Source organism: Anolis sagrei, chromosome 2 (genome assembly GCF_037176765.1).
Source record: "Anolis sagrei isolate rAnoSag1 chromosome 2, rAnoSag1.mat, whole genome shotgun sequence".
In the NCBI taxonomy this organism is placed as follows: domain Eukaryota; kingdom Metazoa; phylum Chordata; class Lepidosauria; order Squamata; family Dactyloidae; genus Anolis; species Anolis sagrei.
In genome coordinates, this window is record NC_090022.1 from 84,202,369 (window position 1) to 84,226,743 (window position 24,375).

The following is a 24,375-nucleotide window of genomic DNA, read 5'->3' on the forward strand; positions in this document are numbered from 1 at the left end:
ATGCCTTCAATTATGAAGATCTGAGGAGTCCACATTTCAAAAAGCAATCAAATATATTCAAGATTAAATCCCCACTCTGCTTACCTTAATGTTTCGAACCATATCAGGTGATTGGCCATAAATTGAAGACTGTGCAGAATGACTCTGGTAATTTGCCAGGAGACTGTTGCCTCCAAAGGATCAGACGTTACCAATATATTAGAGAAGGTAGCAGCTGCAGCATATCAAACCAATGGGCCAGAACACCAGCTTATTGAGGTCTGATTCCAGCTACAAAACAGAAATGGTTATGGCAGTCTACCATGAATCTAGAGAAGCATTCTCCTACCAGAGCAAAATGTAGAGTTACAGCAGCAGATCAGGCATAACCTGGAGCAATCAAGCAGCATTTCAGAATGTATGTGATCTAGTCCCGCCGGTGTGTTGCTAGATGACCGTAGCACAATGGATAACTGAACAGAGTAGATAGTATCCATCTTGATGGCAGCAATCAAAGCAAACTCAAGGATACTAAAGACCCTTTCACACTATGCAATTGTAGCACTTTGATTCCATTCCAATACGCTATGGATCCTGAGATTTGCAGTTTTAGAAGAGGACTTTACAATTCTTAGCCAGAGACATCTTCTGCTTCCCCAAACTATAAATCCTAGAGTTCTATATGATGTTGCTATGGCAAAGTAGAATTCTAGTCCTGAAACTCTGTAATGTGAAAGGGCTCATGGTTGAATTGTTCTGTTTAATAGATCTGAGAGGCATTCTGAGGTTTGCCATGGCTGACAAGTTTGAAACTTCTCATCCCTGATTAAAAAAGAATAGATATGAGATAAAACTCACAGCACTTACTAATTTTATTCTGAACACCTTTCAGAATGTAATTAACAAATCTTACTCTTTCATGTTACTATTCCAAACTATTTCTCAGAAGTTTGACACTGGTGATGTATTCATTTCTTTATGTCTATTTGGAAACCAGCATATTAGAGACAGCCAAATATCAGTAGATAACACTCCAACCTTGCTTTGTTTGGGGCACCACAAACAGGGTTCTAATAAACCCTAAAACATTAGCAGTTAAGGTGTGAACGGCCCAGTAGCTAGGACTATTTATTAGGATGTTTCACAGAGTCACTGATTTCTCTCTGATTAAAGGAAATCCCTAGTGGAGGTACTTTCATACTTGCACTCTGTACTAGGAACAAGTTGCTGGCAGAAGAATCTTACTGCTACTCCTAAAAAAGATAGGTGAGCAATTGCTTCCTCTTGGAAAAAGACCAGGTTTCCATTTTTAAAAAACAAACACAGACAAGAAGCTAGGAGTGCTGTTTAAAATACATCAGAACTAGACTGGTGTATTTTGAATATTGGTGAACACTTCAACAACACAAACTTGATTGGAATGAGCCAATTCCCAAAGTCCATGCTGGTCCTTGAAACCAACAAGGAGCTAAAATAATAGCATTTGCTCTGCCATTTTTTTCAGTGAAGACTTTCAACACATACTCTTTCAGAAATGTAAACTGAAGAACAAGTTATTAGATCAGAAGACCAGCCTATCCATGACTTTTTGTAGAGAGGTAGTGAGCAAAATCAGTATGTGAACAGAATATTACTAACAGGGGCTTTCCAATGGAATGCTGCTGTTGATGCTCATCTTAAGAGCCTCTTCACCACACTGAAAGTTGTAGAGAGGATTCAATACATTTTGAGGAGCGTCACATTGCCCAAATTGGATTTTTATTTTAACAGAAGGGATTACAAGCATGACAGTAAGGAGATTGAAACTGGCTTGCACTGTAACCAATCTGTTAGCCACGGATCATGTTACTGCTAAAACTTTAAGGAGAAAACACAGCTAAAACTTTAAGGAGAAAATATTTTGTCTTTACCCATCTTCTTCATTTACCATGCAGCATGGGACTTGAGTATGTTACACAGAACAATTGAATAAGGCAAACCTTTGTGCGAGTTGTCACTTCTAGGCAGCCCTCTCATATTAAATGTTGTTGTTTATTCGTTCAGTCACTTCTGACTCTTTGTGACCTCATGGACCAACCCACACCAGAGCTCCCTGTCAGCCATCACCACCCCCAGCTCCTTCAGAGTCAAGCCAGTCACTTCAAGAATGCCATCCATCCATCTTGCCCTTTGCCTGCCCCTCTTTCTTTTTCCTTTCATTTTCCCCAGCATCATTGTTTTCTCTAAGCTTTCCTGTCTTTGCATGATGTGGCCAAAGTACTTCATCTTTGACCCTAATATCCTTCCCTCCAATGAGCAGTCAGGCTTTATTTCCTGAAGTATGGACCAGTTGGATCTTCTTGTGGTCCAAAGCACTCTCAGAATTTTCCTCCAGCACCACAGTTCAAAAGCGTCCTTCGCTTAGCCTTCCTTATGGTCCATCTCTCACATCCATAGGCTACTACAAGGAATACCATTGCTTTGACAATGCGGATCTTTGTTGCCAGTGTGATGTCTCTACTCTTCAATATTTTATCGAGATTGGTCATTGCTCTCCTCCTCATATTAAATATATATCAAGAATTCCCACTTTCCAACTTTCTAAATCACTGGTATTTAAAGGCTCAGAATGTCAGATTTATGTAACTAGAAATACATTAATGGGAACCAACACCCAGCTCTGTGACCATGGAACTTCATCACTGCTGTCACATGTTGAGTTGCCAATCTTTTCACCATGTCTTTTTTGCTAAAGTCTTATTCCACAGTAACTCCCCTACTGGTATCAAGGAAGCAATTCATAATAATATGATCACTTTTTTCTTTCTTTCTTTCTTTCTTTCTTTCTTTCTTTCTTTCTTTCTTTCTTTCCTCTCTTCTTTTCTTTTCTACCTAAGAAGGATTCCAGAATGCATATCAGCTGAGGGTTCAACTTTGTAATTCTCTTGAGTATAGTCTTTCAGATGTTTTAAGCAATTCATATATGGTCTGAAATAATGGCATCGTGAGCAAGAAAAAGGGGTAAGCCTCTTAGACGTTTGTGAATGGCACTGGTTTGGAAGAAACCATGGCAAAAGCTGGACAAGGGAACATTATACTAACATCAAGGGCACCATCTGAATAACAATATGGTGAAGAGGAGATCATTTTTAAATTTAGTAATAACTTTATTAGCAGTTTTATGGAAATATGGGTTGCATACAATATTCTCCAAAAAAGTATTTATTTATTTATTTCGTTTTACACTGAGCATAACATAAAAATAGCTATTGTGAGATGAAGAGGAAAAGTTCAAAAGGCCTATATTTCTTGTCTTTTTTCAATAAACTAATTAGTTTGTTGGTGTGGCAGATTGTATAACTTAATTTGACTCTACCTGCCTTGTTTTCACTCCTTTAGTAAGCAGGGCATAATCTTAATAGCCTTTCTCAGTTCTGGGTCTCTCATTAGAGACTGAAAGGAACAAGGCAATGGGGAGTTGAAAAGAAATGTTCACTTTGTAGACTTATTTCATAAATTTAAAGCCACCGTGCTCTCAATTTTTTATCTTTCACAGTAACATGATTGACTGTTACAGCGGAATCAGATCTGCTAAAGGGAAAATATCACTTGGTTTAAAATAGCTATTTAATGGCCCCAGTGAATGCTCCTGTGTAAATGGTGTAGTAACATCGATAAAACTAAGCCGCCTTGGGCCTCATCAATGCCTAGATGGAAGCTCCATGGCTTTGATTCAATTGCTCACCCAAAACAGAGCAGATCCTTTGAATTAAGGGAAATTTGGTGAGTCAGCACTTACATAATTTACACTGACTCCATGGATCTGATAATGTTGGGACTACTAACTGGATTTAGACATAGGCACTTTTCAAATCTGATCTTTGTTTCAAGGATAGGTGGCTGACATTAGATATAGCATATATACAAATATACAAAGGATTGTCATGAACATGCAATCAGACTACATTAACAATTAAAAATCACATTGGCAACCATTTAAAACATAAATTAGAAAAATAAAAAGATAAAGGATAGCTAAAAAGAAATACAGCACACTAGAAAATGTCCTTTATTTAGAAGTACGTAGTCATTTCTGCCTTCTGACAGAAGGAAAGCAAAGTGCAGGTCAATTTGGCCTTCCTTGGAAGACTGTTCCAGAGCCTAGGATCAGCTGCCAAGGAGCCCCTTGTTAACTCCATCTTGCACATTTAATAAATTTGCTGTTTTAGGACTGAGTCCTAAAAATCAAGGGGACACTTCTGCTTGCATAAAAGAACTTTCCTTCATCTCCCTTAAAGCATTTTATGATTTGGGGAATCTTTGGGATTGGCATAGGATATGATGTAGAGGACTTTGGTTGAACAGGGGCAATCTCAGGCAAGCCCCATCATAGCCAATGAGGTTCAATGCTAGGCTGAGTTGTTGCTGCAAGATGTTGGAGGACAGAGCTACCTATTCACCACATAGCTTACTTTGTGTTCCTTTAAGCTACATTGCTGTCTTGAGGCAGAGAGTGGAGAAGAGTACTCCACAATCACCAGTGTCACGGGAAGATGAGGTTCCCAGTTCTATCAGTTTGGGTAGATGGAGTTGGGTAGGGATATCATTTTGTCCATCACTCCAAGCAATAAGTTATCTTGGGCAATCCCAAGGATAACTGGGAAACACTTGCTCCTCCGTGTGAACAGAAGGACCACCATCCCAAGACTCCCCAAATATCCATCTCATGTGTTTCAACTCTAGCTTTACCCATTAACAGACTATCCAGTTTCCCTGAAATGTAGCCACCAGATATATCCCAGTCATAGACTAACAAAAAGGCACAGTGCATATTTTGATGAATGTTTAGCCTTATCATAGCTCTTATTTCCTGTTCTTGTTTATATATTATTTAGTGAACTGAAGCAGTGTGGGATGAAAGGAGAACCTCTCAGCTCAGCCACATGTGGTAGCATTGCACTTGCTACTGGTTAAACTTCTTTTCAGCAGTTTAGTAGGGAGAACAAAAAATAATGTTAAAACACTGAATCAGTTTCACTACAAGAAAAATGTAAGCACTTGGGGAAGAAAGGTGTATCAAATCAATGTTACTAAACATGGTAATGCACAGGGCAGTTCCAGTGCATAAGCCATTGGTGCCAAGCAGCAGTGTTTTCCAGGAAAGAAAGGGTTGTAGCCAATATGGTAGCAGTTCCTGGCTCATTAGGGACTTCTGTGGCAAACTGACACTGAAGCAGAACTGTCACTTATGATGATGGTTCCTGTGGCACAATACTGTTCACAACCTGTTGCTGGTCTGAACCCTCTCTGCAACAAACCTACTCCTACTGATGGACAAAACTGACCAGTAGCCCCTAGTCATGCCATGGTTCTGTAGCTGAGCTTGTGCAATGATCTTCTGATCTGCTTCTGTGCTTCTGGCATCCGGCACCAAGACTGTCCTGCTCTCACACTTTTCCCCACTCCCTCAATTGATCAAATTAATTTTTTTAACTATGCTGCACTTGCAAAGTTGCTTTTGCTAAAATTCATATATATATATATATATATATATATATATATATATATATATGAATTTTAGCAAAAGCAATATATATACACATGCACACACACACACACACAGAGAGAGAGAGAGAGAGAGAGAGAGAGAGAGAGAGAGAGAGAGAACACTTTGGAGCAATGGAATTATGGGAGAGCTGAGCTCAGCTACTACTTGGAAGTATGGCTGCAGGTCTGTGGATTGACAAAGCATCACAGTAGCACAATACTTGGAGATATACAATAGTGTGGGTCACCATATTGCTATGTTGCCCTATATCTGATTGTGGGATAGATAGCAGTTTCATGTGATATAGTCCCAAGAGAGGGAATTGTCAAATCTCCCACATCAAACAGCCCATGAAGCACTGTGTGCCATAACAATACATCTGGCATTAGTTATTAGATTCTCTTTTTCAACTTTCCCCAGAATGTCAGGGCATATGCTGAACTACAGGTCCCATCATGTGCACCCAATGCAACTGGGCAAGAAGAATGGAATTGTAGTCAAATACAGCTGGAGCCACCAGATCAGGGAAAATCTTCTGTTCTATGCTATTTATAAATTATATTGGGGAAATGTTGGAAATGCACATCTCAGCAGGGTTAATGTGAAAAGGGTTTACAATGAGTTTGGCCCATTTTTTTCATATCAAACGGCAAATCTTGGCTCTAAGAGTGTTATTGTGGGGTCACTCCATGGACATTCATGCACTGCCACAAGGATGTATGTTCCCATGAGGCAATCCCATAGTTCCAAAATTAAGCAACCATATAGACAGAGAATAGCATTTGGATCATTCCCAACCACATACAAAATGGTTATCTGGAAAGGTTGTTATGATGTTGGTTGTGGCTGAATAGTTCTGATATCCATACACTTACCCAGGCTATTGAGCCTCTTCCCCCACTTTACTGTGAGTGCCTGTGTAGGTCTAATGGGCCTCAGTTAGTTGAGGAGTTGGGTTTACTCCATTGAAGATTACCAGTCAGATTCAACTATGTCAACACACAAATCCTACTGATGATCATTATTCCTGGATCCACAATCAATTGCATCGCAAAAATACAACTCAGGTGGGAATAAAGCGAGTGAGGAGAAAGTTGTAGGTTTATTTTGTTTTTATTTTTTAAATGCAAGTATTTTCTGTCAATCTAGAAGTATGTGTATATTGAAAACATGCACTTTAGGAGGTATTTCCTCAGCTGAAGGACCTTCCAAAAATATAATGACTAAATGAACGACAGTAGTTGAGCTGATGATTCTGCCAGTTACTTTTTCCCAGGAAATGAGGGACTGCCCTGCCTTTTCTATGTGAAATTTGTATGTACGTGTCCCATTGGTATGGCCTTAATGTTCCATTAAGGATGTTTTTGCTACATCAGAACCAGAGTGCAAAGCAACTGCTTCCTTAAGAGTAAACATTTTTACATCATAATAAACCTGTAACTTATATGAAGTACAGCTTGCATGCACATACACAAGAAAAAACATTCAGATGTCAATGGCAGATTATTTTTGGCTTGTAAAAATGAATTTTAAGAGGAAAAAATCTATTTCAGCAGTTTGGAGATGGAATGTAAATTTCTGTTAAGTGTATATAAAAGTATATTTATTCAACCATACATTCATGGCAATTCAAATTAAAAAATAAACATTTTCTGACAATTTTGTTTGTCTTTGTTTGTTGCTTGTGGGAGAGGGATGTGATTGTGACACACCATAGGTGTATGTATAGATAAGAACAGTGAGCTGGGTTTACTGGTTTGGGGAAAAAGCTCTCTCAGAAATTAATGTTCCACAGGACCTTACAAGTGAATGGCTTTTAAAGCTCCAAAAAGGTTTTTAAAAATCAGTACGAGGACAAGTTGATTTTGAAGCAAAACCAATCATTTCTTTATTAAGAAGACAGAAAAGATAGCAGTAGAAACACAACAGGACAGTCAAAGTTCAATACAAGCTGTTTCTCAAAGGAAGAAACAGAAGAGGCTTGTCATTTCCTTCCTCTGCTGCTGAGAATGTGTGACTTCCCTAAGGTGGTTTTCATGGTCAAATTGGGATCCAAAACCTGGCCTAAAAATCCTACTCCTGGCCATTTCAAGGGGATACAGGAGTGCAGCTAACTGTAAGGGACTGCAGACTAAGATTCAAAACTTTTCTCACCCTCCAACATGAAGAAGAGTCCCCAGTGACCCAGAGGGCTGAAGATGCAGCAGCAGCAGCACTAGTGACTGAGAAGGCAGGGACACAGGAACAGCCCTAAGAAATATTAAGACCACTATGTTCATTGAGCCACTCGAGGAATAACAACTGCATGTAATCTATTCTATCTTCACTTACTTGGAACTAAGCTGCACTGAACAAAGGGAGAGCACTTCTAAGTATGCTTTTTGCTAGTAAGAGTATTTATGTTTAATTATTTTTGAGTGATACCAGTGGGAGAAGTAATTTGTCCTCCCTCTGTATCTGCAGATTGGTGCATTGTTGTTGTTGTTGTTGTTGTGTTCCTCCACATTATTTCTCACCTACGGAAACCTATCATAGAGTTATCTGGGAAATCTTTGTTCAGGAATTTCTTACTTCTTTCCTCTGAGGATGAGAATATGTGATTTCCCCAAGGTTGCCCAGTGGGTTTTATGGCTAAATTCAAACTCTGCTCTCGAGTTTTAGTCCAATGCTCCAACTGCTGTGACCTGCTGTAGGCAGAATAACAACCTGCCTGCCAAAGTTGAAACGCCTCTTGAAATCGGATCTGGGAGCTTTGCTCACCTGTAGACAAGGGGCAGTATCCATTCTTTGAACTTTTGCTGGTGACACAACAAGGTCCGGTACTATAGCAGCAGTGAAATCCTGGGGTTAGGTCAGGCAAAACAAGTAAGTGAGGAGTATTTCTAAGTCTTCTCCTTACTACTGTTCTAGTGCAACCCTGTCCAGAGTTAAGATTACTGATTGCAAAAGCCTCTGCCTGAGGGGAGAACTGGCTCACTTGGATTATTAAATTTAGTCCATTTCCTGAGCAAATCCAGATTGTCACCCCCATGGGCTTAGAATTACAGTAAACAGTTGTAAACAGTGTACCTTGAGTTAAGAGTTTAATTCATTCTGTGACTGCTTTTAACTCAAATCATTCTTATTTCAAAGTGAATTTTCCCAATGAAATCTGTTCCGGTCCCCTGACCCCACCCCTTTTTATTACACGTTTTAAAATAAGAAAATGTACTTTATAAATAACAAATAATGTATAAATACACATTCACGTGGAACAATACAAAGGAAAGATCAACTTTAAAATGGCAGAAGCACAAAGTTGTGGCAAGGAAGCACATTTGAGGCAACAAAATGTGTGTTGGCCAGTGTAACAGCAAAGCTAAATCTGCACATTCACATGGAACAATAAAAAAAATCAACGTTGAAGCGGGAGAAGCAGAAAGTTGTGGCAAGAATTATAACAAAGCACAGTGAAGAGGCAGAAGCATCATTTCCTTCATACTGTACTAATTCCAGTTTCCCTCCCTCCCTTGCTCTCTCTTTCTCTCTTCATGAAGCCAAACATACCAGGAATAAAAACCACACAAAATTAACACCCGAAATTCCCCAAAGCAGACAAGAGCAAAGCAAACAGCAATCTCCCAAAGCGTACAAGAGCATGAGGCACAGAGGCACATAGGCTGCTTCCTTGAAGTCCTAAAGCCCCTCTGGCACTAGCACGTCCTCTGGTGTTAGCTCTTAACTCAAAACGCTGTTTACATGTCAATGATGGCTCAACTCAAAATGGGACATTCTCAAGTTGAGGTTCCACTGTAGACAAATTCTTCAACTCTAGATGGCCGCTACAGCAGTTTCATGGAAATGTTGAAAAGCATAACAGCATGAAAGCCTTGCCTATGGCCACTGGAATAGCAATTTTACTGTAGCATCTCCCAAAAGCATTTGTTCAGATGTCAGTCACTGACATGATGTGATGCCTTCTTTATGCTGTGTCATTCTAGAACTGGAGCTCTAACCAGTTTTAATAGGAACGTGAATCACCAGGTTTCTAGGGTTAAGTTCTACCAATGCTAAGATCTGGCCAAGGTCTAGTAGCCTAGATGCAGCTTTCAATGTTCAGAGTCCCTCAGGCCTCCAGATAATAGAGGTTATGTTGTTCCAGTTCCAAAGGTCTTCTGTTGCAAGACTGGCTTCATGAATCCTCTAACTGTAGTGACTACCAAGTAATTCTGACCAAAGCAGACACAACTGATCAAAGCATTTAGGATTTTGCTTTTGATTGGTGACTTTTGTATCTCAAATGTATCTCTGTTTTTATTTTCCATACAACTTTCAGGAATTATGAGCTTACATTTGCTTTTAAAAACTTAGGCATTTCAGGAACAAATATATGAATACTGGTCAACCTAATGGTCTATGAAAGAAGTAATACCTTTCATAATTTACTCCAAATTATAAAATGCTCACGTTCTGTAAAACAATTATATTTAAATCTGAAAGTATTGCAATTTTTTTTAAATTCACAAAGTTATATCACATTCCATTCACTGAACGCAAACAATTTTATATTCCATACAGCATTATAGATGCCCTGAACAATGAAAAGTCTATATGTTCAGTAAAAGAAAATGTTTTAAGTCTCCTGAACCTTTTCAGCAACTACTCATGCTCAGAATAGTATTGCAGGATTACATGCACTATTCTGGACACAGATTAGTAGACACATAAACCTGAGCAGGAAATAATTAAGCACCTCCAAGCAAACAGTACTTGCTCAGCCTTGCAGAAAATGAAATGGGAGGGAGAAGTAAATTCCAAATCAAATGCTTTCTTGAATCATGTATTAAAGTCATTATGACTCATATTTTTTCATTCCAATTCCCTTATTTCAATCCCACCCATCCAAACCAGCATGAAATATCTCTGCAATTTCTGATACCTAATACATTTGATGAAATGAAATTGCCAGTAGCCATGAGAGTTATGCTATGTTAAATTTGGTTTAAGACACTTGCTTATACTAGAATTCAATCAGTGACCAATCAGTAATTTACAATTTGTAAGACTGGCAAAATATTTTAAGTCAGTACTGCCTAACCAACACCTCATGATGATTATTACTTCTTCATTGCTACCCCATTACCTACCCCATGGCTGAGTAACAAGGGTAACCCTTGCAAACAATACTGGCCCAGGAGTACTCCCAATTCTCTATCCATAGCCAGGGAAGATCTGTTTACAATGACCATTCTGTTGAATAATCCTGTCTGAGCAACTCCTTTGGAATTGCACCAGCCCATGGTCCTGATATGTCTTCAAGCAACTAAGTTAGCACTGGTTTCATTCTCTACCCTACTGGAGGGCCATGGGGAATTACCATCAGTGAGTGGACTGCCCACAGGTACTGCTGCTGCCTTTCTTCTTTGCCCTCACCCACTCCCAAACCCCTTGGTGCTTTTCTTTATCATTTCCTTCAGTGGTCCAGCAGAAGTACCAAAAACGCCTTCTACCTTGAGCACAAGGCTAAACTGGTTGAGTACTGTCTCCCACAAAACATATGTTTACATTTACATACCTGTGCCTGTTTGGAGTGATGGCACATTCTCCTTCTCTAAAAGGACAAAAACACAGAGAAGAAAAACAAGACAACATAAAAAATACCAAGTAATACTGTTATGGATTGTGGGAATTGTCATTCTGAACAGCTAAAGAAAACAAAAAGAAAAACTGAACTACTGGATTGCAATGGCACAACAGCAGGGGATGGGTTGTTATGCAACATGTAGAAATCCATTTTGTTGGACTGCAACTCAAAAATGTGAAGGAATGCTGGACGTTACAGTCCCAACATCTGAAGGATCATACAGTTGTCACCCGTCCTAGTGGGTTGAATGTAACAATGCAGATATCAATTATTATTACCCAATTTACTGTAAGTGGTAACCTGAAAATAGAACTTGGATTTGTTAAAAATTTTATGTCACCTAGTTATTTTAACCAGGTAAATGTTACTGGCCTTTTAGGAAGTTTTAAAGGCTGTTTTCCCATTTCTCAAAATAACCAATGAAAACAATAGTTCATCATCAGTTTAACGGGGACGAAGTAATTTTTAATATAATTGGTTTGCACTAACATTTAAGATGCCCAAGCTATACTGAAAATATAGATATTTTTTATGAAGGAATCAGAGCATTTTGAAATCTTACAGCTGCCCCTCTGGAATAAAGTGCAGGCCATATAATAGAAAAAGTAGCTCAAATGTCATCTTTTCCCAAAACAATGGGAGGAAGCTCCTACACAAAGAATTCATTTGACAAAGTAAACTTCATCTAGCAAAGCTTATGCCATCCCCTTCTTTCTATTAGCCTCAATGGTGCTACAAGACCCCCCTGCTTGGACAGATGATTTTAAGAGTTTTGCTGGACCACATCAAAAAGCTTATCCAGCGTTTTCCTTTTGGTGTCCACTCAAGAGATAGTTTAACAGCAATAGTGGAGTAAAATTTAGCAGCAATAATGGAGTAAATTCTTCTTGCATTGCTATTTAATCTTTTGACAATATTTAATCTAAGCAGCGGAGGGAATAGCACAAAAGCAGAAAGATTCAAATGGTTTCCAGTTCCAAGATGAATCCAGCCCAGAAGTAGCCAATTCTGGAGATCAATTTGCTACATTAGAGAATCTTTGGGGGCCACAACTTGGCAAAATTAAAGGAAAAATTAAAGCATCCACTTTTGTATTTGAAAGAATGGCATTGTTTGACAATAAATACAACAGGGGCTGCAGCCCTGTTGAATGATGAATTGCCACTCCGGTAGACTACTAGACAATTCTTTTTTTTAACCAGAAAAAAAGCAGCCCAGAACCTGGAGGTCTACAAAACCTGTTCAGTACCGAGACAGATGTTTAGCTATGAACCAGGCACCATTCATATCCTACCACTGGAATGACATTTTTAAAGCAAGATTAAAAGAAAGTCTGCTTATATGTAACCAACGTTGGAAAAGTTACTCAGCTCAGTCACACTATCAACCTTCCACTTTCTGAAGGAATTATGGGAGGTGTAGTCCAGAACATCCACACGAGAACAAGCTGTGTAATCCTGCACCAAAGCTTAAAGGAGGAACCTGGAGATTCTAAGAGTATTACTCAAATAACAGTTCAGAATACATGTTCCATCCCATTGTAGAAATGGAAATAGCAGTGACTTTGTTATGAGCTATGATAAATTCCAACACTAAAGGGGACTAATTAAAGACAAGTGTCAATGTTTTTATTATTTCCACTGTCTCAACCTTGAAAATCAAAGGAATAGGGAAAATTGTGCTATAGCTACAAGGTCACAAGGATTACACAACTGATAGCAAAATAGTCAAACCCTAAATGCCTAAATCTTAGTACAGGTTGAGTATCCCTTATCAAAATTGCTTAGGACCAGAATAGTTTTGGAATTTGGATTGTAGAATACCTGTATTCAATAGGTATGCAATGAGATATATTTGAGATGGGACCCAATCCTAAATAAATGAATTTCATGTTTCATATACACCTTATACACATAGCCCAACAGTAACTCTATACAATATTTCTATCATTTTGTGTATGTACATTGAATTATTACAATCTCAACCATCCATATGGATGAATGTGGAATTCTGTGTAAGAGATACTCAAACAAGATTTTTTAGTTTTGTGATTAAAAACAATTTAGTTTGAGAGCTCAATTAATAACAGGTTGAGTAAAGAACTACAAACTCAGTGCTACCCCTTTGCAGCCCAGACCAATGAGGGGGACGGTGGCAAGAAGCAGAGAGTAAGTTTCATTAGACTGGCTCTCTTCTTATACATGTCAGACTCCCCAAGCTTCCCCTTAGGCAGGTTTCATGCTGTGCCCCGAAGATGTACAATGATCCCACCTCTAATCTACCCACTCTATGGTCACTCTGTATCTCAGAGCTTCAGGGCGATATCAGAAAAAAGACCTCATCTTTTGTACCCAAGAATCCACACCTCTGGGTTGACCAGGCCTGGCCAGTCAAGAAGGTAATCTAGCATTTAGCAAGCAGTGATAGTAAGACATCCTTTGATTATAAATGTAACAAAAACAAATTGATTTTGTAGTGGAAACAAACAGAGATGCTTCAGGTCATTTTGAGGTCTAGTTTCGTCTTGCCAGTGATCAAGCTGCTGTCAGTATATAGAATCAGAGTTGGAAGAGACCACAAGGGCCATCCAGTCCATCCACTGACATGCAGGAGCATATAATTAAAGCACCTGACAGATGGTGATCCAGCTTCTGCTTAAAAACCTCCAAAGGAGGAGACTCCACCATGCTCCAAGGCAGACTATTCCACTGCTGAACAGCTCTTCTTGTTAGGAAGTTCTTCCTAATTTTTCAATGTAATCTATTTTCTTTACAAATATGAATTAGCAGTACTAACACCTAGAATACTAGACATTTTGCAGATCAGACTGTTGAAGTGCAATCTGTCAACACGTTCATGCATTTAAAAATAACAATAATCTAAACAAGCTCTGAGTTTATTTAAATTTCAAGGAGGTTAATTTTTTCCATATTTTAAAAAAATTATAGAACCTACATCAAAGACAGATATAACATGGACACACAAATGTCAGAAAGGAAAGCACTTGAAAAAGGAATTGGGGGGTGATGGGTTAAAAAAAAAGGCCTGTCTTAAAGTTTATGAATCTTTGCATTTGTTCACAGTATTTACTTCAGAATACAAACATGATTTATAATGTGGTTGCAATATGTCAGATATATGCCACTAACGTCATATAATGAAGCAAAACTTTGATTAAGTTTAACGGAGGGCTCCTTTTATCCACCCCTGTCTCAGAATCAATCAACTTCTAAACTGGTTATGGCAACAGTTCATCCAGAGGCTTTGCACACACTGTAGACTATCAGGCACTCTAATAGCTGCATTGTTGTTCTGCATTTTATTTTGCTATTATATACATTCAGAAAGACAGATGCCCCACAGCTTGTCCAATCCCATGAATATAATGCAGAGAAACATGAATATTAATCAGAACTAGGGATTTAGTTTTACAGTCACTAGAATGGCATGTTAAAGCTGATGATGAATAACATCACAGCAACATACATCAACTGAACATGTGCATACTGTCAAGACCGATAGTTTGTTTTCCATAGTCACATAACTTTGGAAGGCACTCGCTTTGGAGCTAATGGCGGTGTCAATACACAGTTGGCCCCCTGAACCTCTTCAAAAAGCATTATACAGTGTTACACATATCTATAAGGCTGTCATGAACAAAGTTGTGCAACTCCATAACACACGTCAATGAGGAGGCTCTGGAGGACAAATAAGAATTCTCCAAAGATGTTAACATATAAAGACTTCAACATACTCCAAAAACGGATAAAGCAAATCTAGACTTTTTTAATTTTTTAAACAATTTGCCAAGACTGGAATGAGAGATAAATAGAAGGCACAACAATTTTGTTTTTGTTTTAATACAAATACAAACTAAACATGAAAAACTTCCCTATTTCAATAAAAAAATTTCCACAAGTTCAGGAAAAGTGTTTTAAAGAGTCAAGTTCTAGACATTTAAAACCTATCCCACAATCCTTGTAAGTGGTAAAACAGTAGTGAGGATTCCTTTTCGTGATCATGTACCAAAAGAAAACATTCTACAGACACCCTTTATTCCACTTCTACAGCGCCAAAGAGAAAAGGGTCATGTCGATTTTCAAGCCGCAACATCTCCAGACCTGGGCTGGATAGGTCATCGGACTCCACTTCCTAAGGGATGAACAGATTTCCCTGCCCTTGAAATGTTTGTCACGTGCTAGGTTTTCCTACAGGTTCCTGAACACATGCAGCTGAGAAGGATAGTTCCACTGACTGAAGCGCACCCATTTCGGTAAGGTAAAGGAGAAAAAGAAAACAAAAACAGCGCCACACATTCCGTTAAGAAAAACCACTGGTACCAAAAAAAAAAAAAAAAAAAATCCAGTCCGTATTTTTGCAGCAAGCAAGGATTCTGTTATTTCTTTTTAATATCCACTTTTTCCTGAAACATTGTTCCACAAAGCTGGAATCTGGGACAGGGACTAAAAAAAAAAATCACAAAACCAAACACAAACAAAATGGGCCAAAATAGTATCAAACGTAGCAGTCTATAACAGGGTAGGGCCACATTCCAAGATACCCAAGGCTGAAATTCACAAATCTGCAGGAAGAAAGGTTTGTCGCATCACATCATCCATGGATCACTGGCGCTGCCCGATGCCCCTTCCGGTGCCAAATCCTGGTTTCTGAGACATCCCTCCACGAGGACCACCTCGAATCCCACCTCCCAGCCCCCCACGGGGGCCACCAGGCCCACGGGGTCGGTTGTCTCTGCGGTCACCCTCCCTGGCCGCGCGTGTCTTTTTCTCCTCCACATTCAAACGCACTTCTCCTCTGAACATGACTGGCTGCAAGAGAAAAGTGACAAGCAGAAATCAATGAAACAGATAAGATGGCAAGGTGACTATGCATCTCTGTTCCAAAACATGCAACTTTTTTTAGGTGAACTATTTTATAGTCATACTCCATGAATGAATATATTGTCCCATGGTGTTTCCCTCTTCCCACAATTTCCTTTTCAATTAAACGAAGTATATATTACCAAGGGTCCCATTTAATCATAAAAACTATTGGGGAAGTTGAACTATGGGATTTGGATGGCAATTGGGGTCAAGTCTCCTCAACACAGAATAGAAAAATAATGCATCCTTTTTGATTACATCAGTTCAATAGTGTTGGAACAGAATTTCCCTTTTTTGAAAAACAAAATCCCTTCTTCACACTGTTGTGCAAAATCTATGATGGCTCTATTGAGCTACTGAAATATACTGGACTTTTTTTTTCACAATAAACTTTGAACTAAGCATTTTGTTTGTTTCTCTGGTGTTTCCTTCTCCTGTGCTTCAGCTCAACAGGCAATTAAAGAAACTGCTTGTTGAGGTCCATTGTACACTGTTTTATGTTATGTTAAAGAGCATACTTATCTACTTATCAACTTCCTTTCTATCTAGAACTCTAAAATTGTTCACTAGATTCCCAACACAGAATATCATTTTATCAGAAAGACTGTATGTGAGAGTAGAGGTGTTATTTCAAGGAGTGGAAAAAAATAAGATTCTGATTTCCTAGATGCATTGTTACTATTTTTCCAAGTAATGAACTCACCATTGTCTTAAAGCAGGAAGTTGTTTTAATTAAACATGTTCCTGCTTCATTTCACAAGAAAAGATGTTAGTATATCTCAATGCAAACCATGTCACTTAAATATGACTCATTCGAGTTTAATGTACCCTATTCCCAAGGATCTTCTGAACTGGTTCTGGATCATCAAACACCACAAATCCAAAGTTAGGGAGCTTTCCTCCACTGTTGATACGTAGTTCCACCACATTCCCATAACCTGCAAGAGAGTTTCCAAGTTCTTTGATCACACATTAGACTGCTCTATAGAAAAGGGCATGTACTTCTCGATACAATCCCCCACCCCACACCACACCGGTAGGAAAAAAGTTTTTGTGACTTACTTTGGAAGAATTCCTTTAGTTCTGACTTATCCACATCATGAGGGAGGTTCCCAACAAAGAGTTGATGGCTGTCTGGATACCTCACAATTCGTCTAGTTTCCATGTCACCCTGTTCTCCTTCCCGCACTTGATTTTTTTTAAGAAAAAGGGGGAGAAATAAAGAGATACAATAGGCTTGAGGTGTTTCTTTTATGATTTTGAACAAAAGGAAGGAAGAACTTTTGCCTTTCCAAAGAACTTGGTTATGCTAATTCTTACTATAAAAGCTGACAACATGATCAGACAAGTAAAACTTCATATACAACACAGAATCACATTACTCCATTTATAATCACAGACCAAAAGTAACCATTAATATGCAGGTGGCCCCAATTCATTTGCCTAAAGCAGACTGAAATATTGGTATTAAGCATTAAGTTGATGTATATAAAATGAAATGCCATAGCATCTGGCTTGATTTGGCACAAAATTTCCCCAACTGCATTTCTAACTGTACAAAACTGAACATCACTCGCTAAACAAGCGCTTCTTAAATTTTGGGTCCTGGTCCCAAATGAGCTCAGTTTTCGGGTCACAAAACATTTGGCTACCATAAAAGATTTCTGAATGTTTCCCATTTAAACAAATCTGTTAGCAACCATCTGCAGCGTTTACAGGGAATGTTTTGTGATCATACCTATTTTGTATATCTGGGGTCATGTAAATATTTCTCAGGCCGAAAGAGGTCCCAACTGGAAACATGGAAGCCCTGCTCTAAACAACAATGTATTCCTAGAAGGTAGACTATTTCACTTTCCTTTTTACAACATACACTGCACATTTATGATTATGAAGTGCTTCATCCTACACAATGAGACAGAGTGGTTTTTTCCGTACTTGGTCTTGGGCCTCTTTGTGGGGGGATGTTTGTCCGCTGCTCTCTCACTCTTTGGTCCCGCTGAGGCCTCTGTGGTGGAGTCTGGGACTCTGGTTTAGATTCAGGACGGGGCTGAAAAAAAGGCACCAGCACAAATATGATGCACAGAAATCAAACAAAGGTATATTTCAACAACTTAAGAATCAGAGTGTAAACATATTCAGGGCACAGAAGGAAGCACTTGCTTCACTTCATGTGTCATTTTGCATTTGGAAATAAGAGGAAACTCTTCTGGACAGGAAACACTCTGAGGAAAGGTGCTCCTTTCTAAGGGCTTCCTCTAACTTCTGCAATAGTGTTTGTATGTTGTGTTGTAATCTCCCTGGTCGAAAATGAAAGTGCTTCCTGCAATTCTGTGGGTAGCACCAGGGTGTTTGTCAGCTGCTTGTATGGACTGTAGCAGTGACAGTATTAAATTTAATATACAAGAGGTAGTAATTTCACAGTCCTGCCATTCTGATTCAAAAATGCCCATCCCATTTGTAAGGGAACACATGGCATTCTTGGTATTGTTGGACTGTCACCCTAGCCAATGGTGAGGGATGGTAGAGACTTCAGTCCAGCTAAAAACAGAGCAAGAGTTCCCCAACTCTAGTCTTCCGGGTGTTTTGAACCAAATCCCGGATGCCTCAGCTGCCTTAGCAAATGATCGGAGATTCTGGGAGGAAAAATTCAAAACACCTGGAAGATAAAAATTTGAGAAACACTGATCTAGAGAGTTAGATATTTTCCATATCTAATGTTTAATACTGAAATGGCAATAATTCACTTTTTGGTGATTGCAATGATGTACCAACTGCATCATTATCCCCCACCCCTGACCTAACTTTTAAGCCACTGAGTCTCACAAGCACAGGAATATCCATGGTGCTGGAGCACAAGGTGATGAGCGATGACCTCCCTAATCATTTCACAGTGGAAGGAAGCTCTGCAACAGGCAGTTGTAACTGAACCCAACATTCTTAGGAATGCATAGCCCAAACAGTACGTTCCATGGAGGAAGCACCAGAAAGTGTAGCTACAGAGACACAGACAGGTTGTCATAGCTACATCTTTCAATGCAAGGTTTTTGCGACAGTTTCTTTTTCTGCTGTTTGTTATTTATATTTTTATATGTTACAAGTTGCCTTATGGAACTTTGAACTATGAAATAAGTGATTTAATGCAATAAAAATAGAAAAGATATTTCCCCAAAACACTTCGATGCTTGTTTACTAATTGACCAACAGTAATGTTATTAAGTATTAATAAAAGGTGCTTGTTATTAAGTTCTAGTACAAAAGTGCTTGTGACCATACTATATGTAACATTGCAAACTGAAACCAATATATAGTCTTAGGAGAATCCTATCACAATCAATCAATTTCATAGAAAATCCAACTAGAAATTGGTGTAATCTTTGTTCTGTATCACCATAATGAAGTACATTAGCCAGTTAAAAAACATCTCTACCTGTGACGCTGGTAATTTGACAACATGTGGTGGTATGCCTGAAACTGGAACAGCTCCACTGGGCGGCAGGTTCTTACTAGTTACAGAAGCCCAGGATGACGTCTAACAAAAAGAAACAGGGTGTTGGTAATACTAATTTGTGGCATTTGTGTTCTCCAAAATCACAAATATCTCCCCATATTGAAAACCTGGTATCTCTCTACCAAGATTTCATGGATATATTTTATTTATGCCTATAGGCCTTGTGTAGAAAATTATTTAACTCTCAGCCATATTTTAGACCTTTCACATTTTCCCAAAAGCTGGGATTTTCCAACATAATATGCTCTTAATTCTTAGAACATCAGCCAAAAGAGTGCACAAATAAAACACATAATTCTAATTCCAGTAAACAGGTTAACAGCTATAGCTACTGGTGTCATTTGTGAATATATACAGTCAACATTTTAGTGCATTTTAATGCTACAGCAGTTATATACCTCCTCCCCAAAAGGAATATTTTTGAACGTATAAATTTCACACTAATTTTGGTAATCGCTTTAACAGCTGTAACCAAAAATGGCAATTCCATAGACATGGAGGCACTTTTCAGTAGTTCTCTCTAGGCAGTTCTTCATATTTTTCCGAAGTCCTTTCCCCTAAAACATACTTTCCATCAGCACCATGGTCATCAATGGATGTAATGATGAAGCTCTACAACTCAGGTTATAATGCAGCCTGACCTACTGTTTGTGATCATAACAAGGCATTTATCTATATCTATCTGTCTTTTCATCAGAACAGGTGCAACATGATCCACACAGGAATAAACTTTATCTCTTGACAATTATTTTAACCTTTATCTCACTTGACTGAGGACATCACAGAAAATTTCACTATGTTACCCTAGAGTCCTCTTGTACCACAGGAGTGGGATCTGCAGGAACTGGAGAAGGACTCTTCTCTGCAACCTCCTCAGGAGCTGTTTCTTCTAGCACAAGCTCTGATTTTTCTTCCTGGGTCTCTGGTTCTGGCTCTTGCTCAGGCTCCGGCTCAGCTTCTGCCTCTGGCTCCACAACAGGCTCTTCCAACTGTTCATCCAAGTCATTGCTGTTTGTGAAAAATGTTTTCATCGTAACAGTCATTTGTTCCAACAGCTCAGTAACATCTCAACATCTAAGTACTCTGCTGTTTCTTTTAATCTACATTTTCACACAATATATGTTTTACTAACAGTTTAAATTAAACAATGACTGCTGAATTTGAAACATAAAGTTTGTATTTACTCACTTCCTTAAACAACACTGATACTATCCACTTATCTAAACACAGCTAGAAGCCTTAACCTCAACACTGCCACCCCCCTTCAACAAACTTTAAGGACACGAAGACTACACTCACTCATTCACTGATTAGCAGTAAATATTGATACTTTTTAAAAATCACAGAGTAGGGGTGAAAATAATGCAAGCCTCAAAATGAAGCTGGACATCCTGCAGCCCTAGCCAATAATGCCAATATTGAAATTGCACTTCAATATTTGGAGGACTGCATCATTCCCATGCCACCATAAAGCCTGGAGCCCAAACACTAACAAAAAGCAATTCTATTAAGTATTTGTAATGGCAGCACTGCAGTTAAAATGTTTCAAAGTTAATAGTATTTTTCAAATAATTTAACTCTTCCCCAAATTTTATTCAGATAAAATTGGTAAGCAAACCAGTGAGAAGAGGTGGCATAATTATGGCCCTCTGTGTATGAGAATTTACCTGACAGACTGGTCATAATAGGCTGATGAATCATCAGCAACTGCTTCAGGGGTCTGTTGCCTTTCTTCAGGTTCCTCTGCCTCTTCCTCAGATTCTGTTGAAATAAGAAGTAAGTCTGTTATTATTGCACCACAGCCAGAATGTATACCAAAAGTATTTGCATTAATTGTGTGTATGACATTTTTGAGCTAGCCTTCACAGTTTGTTTCAACGATAAAATAATCTAGACAATACACTGGAAATAATTCAGACAAAGTATTTCCTTATAGTCCTAACAGACCAACAGTCCTAACAAATGAGTCCATGGAGCAACTTGGCCAAGACAACCCAGGGCCCTTCCACACAGCCCTATATCCCAGAATATCAAGGCAGAAAATCCCACAATATCTGCTTTGAACTGGGTTATCTGAGTCCATACTCAGGATCCTTCCATACAGCCATATAACCCAGAATCCCAAGGAAGAATAACTCACAATATCTGCTTTGAACTTGAATATCTGAGTCCATACTGCCATATATCACAATTCAAAGCAGATGATGTGGGATTTTATTCAGCTGTGTGGAAGGGGGCTCAGATAATGTGGGATTTTTTGCCTTGATATTCTGGGATATAGGGCTGTGTGCAAGGGCCCTAAGTTTATAAAAGAAGGTTCTGATTTGTAGCTCAGACTACTAGCCACTAAAAGCAATTTAGTTCGAAGTAATAGCCTTCAGTTGGCCTCATTTCCAGGTGTAATATTTTCTGTTCCAAACCTCTTATCAATTGCAACAGGTACTTCCCAGTTCAACTGGGTAGCGGTAAGGATTTAAATCCTGTACTTAGATAATGTGCAAATCATTAATCCTAGTTAGGATGACTGGAAATAAGGAATTGGGAGGCTGATTATTAACTAGTGTACAAACAGTAGATCAGACCACATATATCTCAGAGCAATACCAGAGTCACAGTTTTAACTGCAACCATCAAATCTTTAACTGAAACCATCAAATACACTGGAGCATTATCAAAATGCATGAAATTGTGCTGCTAGCTCCAAGTTACAAACCCTGAACCAGGAAAACATGAATGATTTTTCCTCATCATGTCCACTAGCAAAAACTGTAAGTCATGACTAAAAACCACTGACTGAATAACCCTATTTACTGGCATTTTCCAGGTCAGGATCCAGTAGGCTAAATCCAGTGATAAAACTGCTCCCTTTGGTGGAATCAGGAAAATTGCTATCTTATCTCCTAAGGGAAAACCCCTCACTTCATCCTCAATATACAAAAGCTTGCTCTAGAGAGTTGGGAAGTTCCAAAAGCCCAAGGGAAAAAAGTTCTTTGGGCTCAAGCAGAAGCACCACTACAATAATGTCTTCAGGTCATTTATTCTGCATAGCTTCAATGATTTTTTTTTCCTATTCAGTTCACAGCCTCAGAATGTCAGCCATTGAGTCAAAATGATTTAAGGAAGGAGGAGAAATTACAGCGCAATCTAAAAATAGTATGTTCCCATTCCTAAAGAAAGCATTACTAATTAAAATGAACCCAGTTTGTCACAACTGACCTTGGCTAATCATTGGATAACAAAATTCTTAAGTTTGGCTACAGAAATATCCAGCCTGTGCAGTGATACAGAAAAGTGCTCAGAATCTGACTACCTACACAAACACAACATGACATCTGACAGCAGCAACTAAAACTCCAACTACATTTCATGGAATTACTGAGTGGATCTTAAAACTTCAGAGCACTGATTTTTCAGTTTAATGTGCAAGTAAATCAAATTGGAATTTCCTACTGGATTAAAAAGTACAAAGCTCAACTTGTTACGACTTCTCAAGGCTCACGCCTGTTACACATTTCAAGTGCTGATAGTGGTCTACTTTGAGGAAACTGATAGCATTTATTTATTGTAAGCAATCTCATCTCAGCTGAACACAGTCATGATCTAAGTTTTCCAACATTTATAATAGTAGCGATTGTAATGTTTTATATGTTTTTAATGTGCATTTAATTTTAATTTTAAATCTTTATGTATTTTAACTGTTTGTTGTTCAAAGGCATTGAATAGTTGCCATGCGTAAAGCTGCTTCGAGACCCCTTCAGGATAGAATAAAGACAGGATATGAACAGAGTAAATAAATAAATAAATAAACATTTGAAACTACTCTGAGAGGCAAATATGCTACTAGAATAAAAAGTTCTGCACAATAACATGGGACTCACCCTCTGGAGGTTCAGCATCTAAGTCACCAAAAACCTCATCCTGGTAGCGGAATATGTCATTGTGGACATAAAACTTGTTTGCAACAGATCCCTGCAGATAACAAAGGTGAAAAAGAAAAAAAAATATCCTCATTATCCTTAGCACATATTTGCTGCTTGATTCTAATCTACCAATACAAATACCCACTCATTTGTATTTGGAAAAAGCCCCAACACCATTTCCACCACGCAGAAACCAACGGGTAGTTTCGGCTACTGACTTAACTTTTAATTAATGAATTTCAAACTACATTTCATCCAACAGAAAGTCCTTATGTTATCAATAAAGGGGGGGGGGGATCTAGAGCACACCAGCTTTAGAAATACCGTAACAGTTCAATAATGTCAAGGCAAGTGATACTTTGCCCCTCTGTTCAAACTGAAAACATGGCTTTCTGGTCCTTAAGGATAAACTATTCCTAACTTACTTGACTAGAAAGGAAAGACAACAACATGCTGCTCTCACACTATTTAGAGCAAAATCTAGAAATCCATCCAAGCCATTTTTGTCTACTTCCGAATTTGCCTGCAGTTGTGCATGCCTTTTTATCAAGACTGCATTCCTTCAAGTCATATCCCAACATTTTTGCAAGGAAGGTAATAGATAATCACTATTAGGAAGTTAATTATGCAGGGTTATTGTTGCTCTCTCACACTATTTATACAATTACTATAAAAACAGAAGATCATTTATGAACAGAATGAATTTCAAGTGTACTAAAAATTTCACAAGGGTAAAAATTGGGGAAATCTTGTGTTTGTAACTATGGTGTTTATAACTGATCAGACACCTAGCTAGAATTTAATATGTTTTATAGTTTGTAGCACAGTTTGCAGCTGTGTTGATCTACAGCTAATGGAAAAATGTTTGCATTGCAAATGTCTGTGTTATAAGAAGAAAATATCAGAAATGCAACTGCCAGATATCCATAAAA

The 24,375-nt window shown here is 38.5% G+C and overlaps 1 protein-coding gene across 2 annotated transcripts in view; it reads right to left on the minus strand.

Moving 5' to 3' along the window:
* Positions 1-14,429: 14,429 nt before the first annotated feature.
* G3BP1 (G3BP stress granule assembly factor 1) overlaps positions 14,430-24,375 on the minus strand; it is a 35,131-nt gene continuing 25,185 nt past the window's right edge. Inside the window, exons 5-12 of one of the 2 annotated variants that reach the window (XM_060765491.2) lie at positions 23,402-23,492; positions 21,191-21,284; positions 20,327-20,531; positions 19,443-19,544; positions 17,951-18,062; positions 17,075-17,200; positions 16,841-16,950; positions 14,430-15,958 (exon numbers count right to left, since the gene is read on the minus strand). In XM_060765491.2, the coding sequence (XP_060621474.2) occupies positions 15,752-15,958; positions 16,841-16,950; positions 17,075-17,200; positions 17,951-18,062; positions 19,443-19,544; positions 20,327-20,531; positions 21,191-21,284; positions 23,402-23,492 (1,047 nt within the window). In that variant the 3' untranslated portion in view covers positions 14,430-15,751. Of the gene's footprint in view, positions 15,959-16,840; positions 16,972-17,074; positions 17,201-17,950; positions 18,063-19,442; positions 19,545-20,326; positions 20,532-21,190; positions 21,285-23,401; positions 23,493-24,375 lie in introns of both variants that reach the window. The other variant, XM_060765490.2, reaches the window with a different exon arrangement.